Source organism: Aspergillus caelatus (genome assembly GCF_009193585.1).
Source record: "Aspergillus caelatus strain CBS 763.97 unplaced genomic scaffold BDV27scaffold_173, whole genome shotgun sequence".
Classification (NCBI taxonomy): Eukaryota; Fungi; Ascomycota; class Eurotiomycetes; order Eurotiales; family Aspergillaceae; genus Aspergillus; species Aspergillus caelatus.
The window spans coordinates 30,149-39,553 of NW_022475436.1; the positions used below are offsets into that span (position 1 = coordinate 30,149).

General features: G+C 46.6%; 3 protein-coding genes across 3 annotated transcripts; 1 reads left to right on the forward strand and 2 right to left on the reverse strand.

The window, feature by feature from the left end:
* Positions 1 to 1,899: 1,899 nt before the first annotated feature.
* On the reverse strand, positions 1,900 to 2,528 carry BDV27DRAFT_147807 (PaaI family thioesterase; the record flags this gene model as incomplete). Its single annotated transcript, XM_032070813.1, has 2 exons — positions 1,900 to 1,938; positions 1,989 to 2,528. 2 exons carry the CDS (start codon positions 2,526 to 2,528, stop codon positions 1,900 to 1,902), a joined length of 579 nt encoding a protein of 192 aa, XP_031924532.1.
* A 1,711-nt stretch (positions 2,529 to 4,239) lies between these two features.
* Positions 4,240 to 5,702, forward strand: BDV27DRAFT_133014 (uncharacterized protein). Its single transcript, XM_032067999.1, has one exon. It carries the CDS (start codon positions 4,740 to 4,742, stop codon positions 5,385 to 5,387), a length of 648 nt encoding a protein of 215 aa, XP_031924533.1. The 5' UTR covers positions 4,240 to 4,739; the 3' UTR covers positions 5,388 to 5,702.
* A 2,732-nt stretch (positions 5,703 to 8,434) lies between these two features.
* BDV27DRAFT_28321 (uncharacterized protein) lies at positions 8,435 to 9,319 on the reverse strand. The gene has a single exon (XM_032076215.1). The coding sequence runs from the start codon at positions 9,198 to 9,200 to the stop codon at positions 8,550 to 8,552; it is 651 nt and encodes a 216-aa protein (XP_031924534.1). The 5' UTR covers positions 9,201 to 9,319; the 3' UTR covers positions 8,435 to 8,549.
* Positions 9,320 to 9,405: the final 86 nt, after the last annotated feature.

A 9,405-nucleotide genomic window follows, 5' to 3' on the forward strand; every position in this document is an offset into this window, starting at 1 on the left:
AAGAAGGTAGCGAAAGGATGTGCGGTCCTTGTTTCAGCACAAAGGTCTACCATCTCTTACCATCCATGATGTGGAGAACTTGAAACTCAGGCATACATGCGTGGTTCTCTCCTGAGTCTAGTGCCACGGCAATACGTACGGTCTGTGGAGTCCGTCCTAGTACTACGCATTTGGCGGGTCATTGAATAATTTTGTCTTCATATCCATCATGACACTAATTACTATAAATGTAACCAACACTATGCAGAAGTATTAATTCTTAAGCAGCATATCGGAACAAGGCACTTTCCATCTACAACTGACCAGTTCTGGTATTTAATAGCTGTTAACATCGAACTGTGTCTTATATCAGTCAGATCAGTCACGCCGGAGGTACCATGATCAACATCGGCTCCCCTGGTGACTGTATTAGCCGAACCGGGTTTGTGAAACACTTTCGGGCGGTATTACTGAATGTATTGTGATGCCCTAATCAATCGGAGATTGAGATGTTCCAATGCAACTGTAACGAGTTTTCTTGAGCAATAGCAAACAGTGGCTGAATGGTCACTGTACATGACCGTAGGAAGCCTAGATGCGTGCCCCAAATGACATATTTTGCACAATACCCATACGAGCCATGACAATGCTAACTTCGTTGGTTAATAATTCTTCTCGGAGGAGGTCAATAACCTGCTGAGGAATAAGACGGTCTAATCGCGGTTCGAGGGGGCGGTTTCGATAAGACTGTATGCTGATAGTCATTCAGGTGGAATACCATGGCCCCATGACCATGCATTGACGCGTCTAAATCAAGGTATAATTGTATATCAGGATCAAAGTGCGCAAGGAACTTAGAACGAACGAATTCGGACTGCAGATTGTCGAATGCCTGTAGTTCCTTAGCTGTCGGTTCGATTTTCGTAGATTCAGACCATTGGCGCTGTTTTATTCCGGATCGGGGACTGCCCTTAAGGAGCATTGTTTTGCATTCCTGAAGCACTTCAGTTTTTTGAGCGTATTGTTCAAGGTAATGGTGGAAGCAACCAGTGAGGCCCAAATAGGTTTCTAAGTCTTTAAGGGTGACCGGGAATGCAAGCTTGTGAACTCTTCGATTTTCTCAAGAGTCGATGATAGACGTAATGTATCAACTCTTTGACCAAATAATTGGACCGATGGAGAGCCTAAGAATGCTTCAGTTGCCCTTAACCGGATCTTCAATGACTGTAGCCTTAGGGATGCACGTTCGAGATGATAGAGATATTCCTCAAAAACGTCTTCGAAGCGATGACAATACCGTCTATATAGGCACGGCAACAGTCCATGAGGTCATTAATATGAGTGTCTATTTGTCTCTGGACATATGGGATTGAGTTAATAAAATCCATGATTGCAACGTTAAGAATTTCCTATCCTCCATGGCTAATTACAGCGAGCCGGTTCCGATATCCGGGTTTCATCGGCCATTGATAAAAGAATTTACATGCGTCAATGATCGAAATAAATAGGCATCCTCTGACTAAATCAATGATCACTTCCTTCACCGGGATAGGGTATAATTTAAAGTTGTACGAGTAGTATAACTGGAGTAGAAAAATACTGAAATGGATGATCTAAAGCGATGAAATCGCTTCTATTCAGCTACTTGACTGCTTTCTCAAGAAAACATAAAACGAGGAAAAAGGACTCCGTAAAAGATGCAACGCATGGGGCTGTAAATAGGCCGGTGAGACTTTCCATTTGTCACTACCGCAGGGAAGAGAAAACTCGACGTCCCTTCAACCCTAAGGTCAACAAGCATGGTAGACGTTTTGCTGTCAAATGTATATTCAAGAAGGAGCGCTAAATGTTAGAAGTTGGGCTATGTAACCTATGCTATAGCATCAAGTGTCCTTGATTAAATGCGAACATCTAGTGATATCAGCTTGTCTTGACCTTGGGATACAATGGAACCATCGACTAGATACTGTTAGATACTGGACGTAACGCAGTCGGAGTTGGGGCCTTACAGTAACGTCCCTAGGCTCAACAAACAATGCTTTCGCCTCAGCAACTAATGTACCTTGGTTCTCTTCAACGCTCACTTCAGCGTTAGTCGACTCCTGTCGCCGGAGCATCTCCTCAGTCGTGAAAGGATTCAGGCACCGAATTTCACCGGCAATCCATGCCTTTCGCCCCTCTTTTTTAACCACCTCACTGCGGTAGATGTACACTCGGTCTGGACTAGACGGGTTTCGGAAACTGATATCAAGATTTGCCGTCATGCCTATACGACTGCTGAAGACATTCGAAGCACACCGTGCGAAGGCATCGTCAAATAATGTAAACAAGAGGCCCCCATGAACGAATCCCGGATGACCACAGAGATTACTCCCTACGTAACACATGCCGATCAGGTGACATGTTTCGTCTGATTTAACAAAGAAATATGGGTCGGTTGGAATCATGGTCGGCCCAGATAGCGATCCGATGGCCATGTGCACGGAGCTGGCAGTGGGATGCATGGTGCGCGAAGGGCGTGACTCCTCATATGCCGATGATTGTGGCATACCTTTGTCCGATCGCGATAGCGACCGAAGATATCGGACCAGTGGCAGCGATGATATGAGACGATCGGCGTCGTTCGACTCCTCGTGGCCTGAGTCGACCTGGGACGGAGACACCATAGCGGAGAACAAACGTGGTCTGGGCGCAGGTTTACTCGAACTTTGACTGGCTTGCTGAGTTGTGAATGTGCATGCAAACGGTATACGCCGGGAATCAGAGAGGATTGGTGAACTCAGTCGCCGCACCCAGTGGGCATGAGATGATGTCAACGACCTTCGGACTGACATGCCACCCGATATAGGGGCTACAGCGAACATAACGTCTCAGCTCGAGCGTCAGCGCAGTCTCAGATCATCAAGACGGCTATGGTAGAGAATATGCGGCCGAGAGACTGAGGGAGACCGAGTAGGGGAACAGGTGTCCGTGCGCGCTCAGTTCCCTCGGCTACCCACTGGTTTCCTAAAGATTCGTTCTGCTCCACTAACGTGTATGCCAGACGCCTAAAAATACAATAGATCTTGATTCGCCGATGGCCTTCATCTAGTGGGAAATTAGTATTCGGGTGTACGGAGTAACCTAGACTCCGCTCTCAAAGAGTTGAAGTATTCTATGTTGTCAGGTAATGATTCGGCATCGGTCCGCTTCCGAGACCTCGGCTTGTGCTTTGCGAGGGGCGCAGAATCCTTATTTAAAGTTTCAATAGAAGCTGCTATACTTTAGCTATATACCTCGCTTCTTCTTCTTCTTCTTCTTCTTCTTCTTCTTCTTCTTCTTCTTCAATGCCTTTTGTGAAAAGAGAGGTGGAGGGGCGAGGGAGGGAAAGAAATACCCATTTACTGATTTTCAACTTGAAGTGATCCTCTAGCTCATGGAAAATATGAAAATGTTTCTGCATGTAGTCATCCTAGTATCATTGTACGACGGAAAGAGGAGAGGATACTCATACTAGAACCTTAGAGAAAAGCCAGATTGGATAAAAAAGAATCGTTTCTGTGTAATTAATCTATCCTGTCGTGATTCAAGTTCTTTGCTCCGGTTAAAGATATATATCCGACATCAGAATCGACGGCAAACAGATCAGAGGTGAAATCGATGTCTAATGCCCGCAAAGGGGATTCCAAATAAGCCTTTTAGGGCTCAGATACGCGCAAGCGACACTGTAGATGGTCGACCTCGTTTCGCTAAGTTGCAAAATCGACTACAATCTTTCTTAGATGATTTAAAATATGCCTAAGCCAACCCACTCGGTAGTGGAGACAGCGAGGTCACTAGGTATAACAAGCATTGAAAAGAAAGAAGGAAGCAAAAAATATCCGAACATGAGTGTATGGTTTGAAGGCTATTTGGCTTCTATTGCGCGCACATATCCTACTTGTCAGTAGTTTATTACATTGATACACATTCAGCCCTGTGAAATGAGGCTGATCGACCGAGCTGAGCCTTGGCAGGGATAGACAGTCGTATACAGCGTACCCCCTTGCTTCATGTTTCGATGGTGTTAGAGGTTTAAGCCTTGTGAGATCAACAGGGGATTTTCTTTAAATTTCGCCTTGCTCTGGCAACTGTTTTTATCTCTGCAACATATGCGTCGCGTAAGCCATCCTTGTTAACACGGATGTTGCAGTTACCACGATTGATTATAGTGTCTGGGATACGTTATTTCAAAGGCTAAGCAGATCACTGTGTTAATGGTACTTGCTTAATCGTGGTCTTCTTCCTTCTCCCTTCCTGCATTCCACCTAAAATAGTGAATGCTTCTCCTAGATAACAGGCAATTCCAAACGTTTCACCGGCACAAGAAAACTCACCGATGACATCCCTCCGGACCAACCTCGGGCCATTGACCACGACATTCACTTCTCCGGAATCATGTACTGTCGCTGTAGGAGCGTGTCCGACTTGTACAGAAGGATGGCAGGCTCAAACGTGCAGTAATAACGCGTTTAATAGCCAAGGGGTGCAGGATGATGTTGAATGTTGGCCACCTCGCGCCAATCCCAGTCTGACGACAGGAGTAGCCCTCAACGGCTGGGGCTTTTATTCGCCCGGTATACATTGCCCCGCTGGGATGGTGACTGCTTGCTCGGCGACGGGAGGATCAAATAGAGGATTCCAGTTTCAGTACTCGTTGAACGACGGCGAAACTGCCGTAGGCTGTTGTCCAAGGTAAGCTCGCCCAACGCGATCACCGTATCTCACCGAAAAACGCCCAGATGTTGAGTTTAACTGAAATTAACTCTGACAGCGGCTATTCCTGTGGCCATGCTGGCCATGACCAATATCAGACATGTCAGTCCGTTTATGCAACTGGCTCTTTTCCAGTTGTCCAATGCAGGTCCGGCTCGAGCAATGGCTATACGTATCAAACAGTCCCGGCGACTGTCACAGCCACAACATCCAAATCAGTGACGCTAACGCACACAATATCTGCGTACACTGTCAGAGCTCCCATGATCCAGATCAACCATATGGCAACTGACTTGCCGACATCGACATCGACGCCACCCCATCCTACCTCATCGGACTCATCTTCTGGAATAGAAGTTAGCGCCTCCATATCTGCACATTTGTCTCCAGGCGCGAAGGCCGGAATCATTGTAGCAGCCTGCTTAGGCGCTATAGGACTACTCGCGTTCATTGCATGGTTGTGGTATAAGTGTGGGTCACGGAGAGACAAAGCTGCTTCGGCTAAGTCAGAAACTGGTGATTCTCAAGTCCCACCTATTCCAGTCACGAATAATAGCATGTCACAAGAGCCGCAGACAAATAGGCCGAAGTCCGAGTTACCAGCCCACCACAATGTTTCGGAATTGGATGGTTCGCAGATTTCTGGGCATGGGAATACCGCGGGTCCGGGTTGAGTAGTTGGCCTTAAATGCATGTGTACGAATAAGACTAGGCGCTCTGGCACGCCGGTCCAGCTTTCAGGACGGGTCTTCTTTAGGATAGAGTGATTTGCATTTGTAAATAGAGTGCTTCGTTGGCAGCCCGAAGAAAAACCCTGTAATGCGACATTTCACCATCGTGCCGTGCCGTGATTCGGCAATATGTAGAAAGGCAAGCCGAAAGCTAGAACCTCCCAATCTTTCCTCCAATCTAGAAGGGTGCCAAGTGCGACTCAGAGCGATCACCAAATAAGAATAGACACAGAATATGAACTAGGAAGGGTCTCTTTGATCTCGGAACAACACATATTAAATGTTGGCTGCGATTAATTATCGACCTGTAGCCCTGTCCCAACGGTGGGGTGATAAGGGCAGCTACGGAGCCCAACAAAGCAGATCAATACCTGTGCTGGAAGATCCGAATAAATCATTCGCATTGCTCTCGGCCTCCCATTAGTCCCTTGGACTAGCCCTAGCCACAAGGTCTTTGGGCAACAAACCGTCTCCGCACTACTGCAGCTTCCTCATAGATGGTCTGTGCTCAGGAAGCTGTCTTAGTTACCGGAATCGTCTTCCACCAAGCCGGGTCAGTAAAGCAGTCTCCGCTTTACTCCGGTGAATATTATTGGTGGCTAGTAAGTACTAATATCGTATCCGTATCCATGAACGGACTCTACCTCCCTCTACCATGTGTGGGTGGACGGTGGTTAAACTGTTGAAGAGACTCTTATAACCGATTATTGTCCATGTATGCGCGTATTCTGTAGATTGACTATTGGTGTTACCTTCAGAAAATGACTGCATTCAAGTTATATAATCTTGAGTTGGTAGGTGGCGCTTGATGCTAAACTAGAGCGTGCCCGGGGTTTGCTAGCTGCTATGCATATATAATATGTCAATGTAGATATGTAGCCATAGTGCTTTCCTTACCTAATCCCTACCGTCAACGAATGAAAAATGTTGATAGAGAAGACTAGCTTTCTATGAACTATCTGGGAATTTACATGAGCGCGGGATGCGCGAGACATACGGTCATAACTGGTCATAGTATGGGCATGGTTTGACGAGTTTAGAAATAGCTGTCATAGAAAGTGAAACAGTTACCACAATTCGAGCGCTCATGCGAGGGGCGAGAGCATGCACCATGAGATATTGTTTCTCGAATATGCGACAAAGAGGTATAGTCTTGTGTTAGCTAGGCTCTGTAGTAGGCCCCGTCGATGCCATGCATCTGTATCTGTATGCCTTCCATAATTCTCGCATGACAGGCATAATCCGCGGGTCATCGATTAAAGAAACTTCAATATCCCCCACATGGTTCAGATACGAACGAGAGTTTGTGCCATCATCATAGCACATACTTTATGATCTAACACATGAGGCTTGCATCATTCCCTAGTCGAACAAAGGCTGTCAAGGGCGACATGGCCAAGGCAATGCAACGGGTCCCTAATAGCGCCGCACTATGAAAGGAATCAGAGAGTCATAGGAAATTGCACATGACGACCTTGGAGAAAAGGTACGTTCCAGAACCATGGAGATGTTGGTCTAAGCTAGCTGTTTTCGCGTTATGCAGTAACCATGAACCGTTTACTGCAGGTTCTGCAATCCACTAATTGACCAGATTGGGTCTCTTAATAGCCGCGCTTATCGGTGGATTCAGCTGGCCCACATACACCTATGACACGCGTTAACTGCACTCTGGGACACTCGCAGAAAAGAGCAATGCAGTCATTCATTACAAGATCCAGTTCTTATACAGTGCCATTCGTTGCTTGTCCCTTGGATTGTTAATCAGCTGTAGCCCATCAAGGCTAAGCGATTGCTAATCCATGTGTCACCGTATCTTAGCGTCACAGACCACTGTTTTTGTCTCCACCGAACCATCTCCACTGTGGAGGGAGTGTGGGAGCTAGATGCCCGTGCATAGACCCGAGACATCACACTATTAGCTACTATTGTTGGAGAACTTTGGCGGAAAGCGCGCTTCGAACAATTTTGGTAGCAATGTAAGCGTGCGGATCCATGCCGATGAAGCACAGATCCCCAACGCACCAGCGTCAAGAACATGGTAATGAGTTGTTGCAGTGGGTCTGTCACTTTTAGTGTCTACAACCCCGGGCATGCGACCTTATACGTGGCCTGATCCATGGACGGATTCTCGGCCGTGGCCATCTGACCCTGCATTGTGGTTAAACTGATGTGCCACCCCAGTTGAATCAACCTGAATACCAGTAGTAGGTGCTACACGACAGTGTCACATCTAATTGTCAACTGGCTGCTTGGTTCTGTGCAATGAAACGTTAGATATACTTGGTTTTCCGTGTTACAAGCCGCGGGCTATTCCTGTCACTATTGTTCATGAACACCCTCTCAACAAAGGCGAGGCTGCTACATATCGTGACACAGAATGAAGTGTGATCTCCCGTGGCAAATGACAGCACCACACCTGTTCTCAGCAGCAATGTGATGGGTGTACACTCCCTGAGTCATTTGTGCAAGGGGTTTACAGAGACGCCTTGCTGCCAGTGTCTTGGTACTTAACGCCCTCAGCGCGCTTTGCGCAAGCCTTCGAGAATGCGGATCTCCATTATCTGGCCAGAACTGTCTACCGACGATAGAGCTACCTCTTACAAAGCCAGATGACAAAGGTTATACTGTACAATTAGGTCTCCGACATACAGACCCCTGCGCTGCCAAGACATATTCTATCCAATATGAGGGCCGTGTTACAGTCATTATAGGCTATTCCGTTTACCATATGTCGTCGGCGCAGCCTATCAATACGTTTGCGCTGGTCATTGAGGTGCAAATCGGGTGTATTATATTCTACGCTCCGTTGCGAGGTCCATATTTTCCATGTGGTTTGATAGTCCAGGTGATAATTATATCCTTCTATCATTTGCATAATATCGCGTTCGTATGTAACAGCATGCCAATGTGATACGCCCAGTGCCCCCGGCTTTGTTCATGTTGCCATTTTCCTTTTCTTGTCTAATTTGTTTCAATTTCATTCTTTCGTCGGATTTTCTCGCTGATATTTTACCTGATCCGCTATTAGCCGCCGCTGCAAGGACGATACGGCGACATCCAATTCGACCAGGTCGAGTACAATAGAATAGCCGATAAGAACAACTGTCACCCTGCAGATCCTGCGTCCTGCCATTTGATCCACTCCCAACTTCGCGGAATTCCTTGGTCTTGGCTTTCCCAACTGCGTTCCACCATCGTGCGATATACTTCCACCTCTTCAAACGCGGTCTGCTCTTCGATTTGATCAAAGAGCCCGCCGATAAAGTCTTTATGATCGTCCTGTATACTGGCCATGCCGAGAATAAATAGTGGGATGAGCAGAAATGGTGACAGCTCGAGAATGGTGATAGCCGACATCGCCACAACGCCTTGTTCCACCATTGACTGGACTTTCTCATCGCACATACTGTCGGGGTGCAGAATGAGGTAGAGCCAGGTAAAAAGTGCCGATGTGTAAGAATCGTATAGCTCTTGGTATTGTTCACCGGGTAGTGCTTCTGGAGGTTGCCATGTCGCTAGGTCCTGCCATATGCCCACAGCTTCCGTAATTGTCGTAGAGTTATTTACTTTTCCGGTTCTTGAGCGAAAGTGAAGGGACGATATTCGCTTTATAATGGCTAATAGACCGTCATTCATTCCAAATGTAATGTCGCCCTCATCTAATTCGCAGCTTTCGTCGTGCGTGGTTGTTTGAGCATCTATGGCCGTGGTAGAGATCACAAGGGAATCAAATAATTCCAGAATAGTATAATCCATGGTTAGAACTGATGTTCTTTGTCTATTTTAGTCCCAGGGGGCATTCTACAGTTTTTATATATTGGTGTTATCAGTTTTAGCCTAACATTCGAAAAGGCGCCGGAGCCGCAGCGATAATTTCGTCCCTAGCGGTAGGGTTAAAATTGTCTGACTATCTTTTGCCGCGGGAAGGGGCAAAAAAAAAATAAGAATAATAATAAATAAA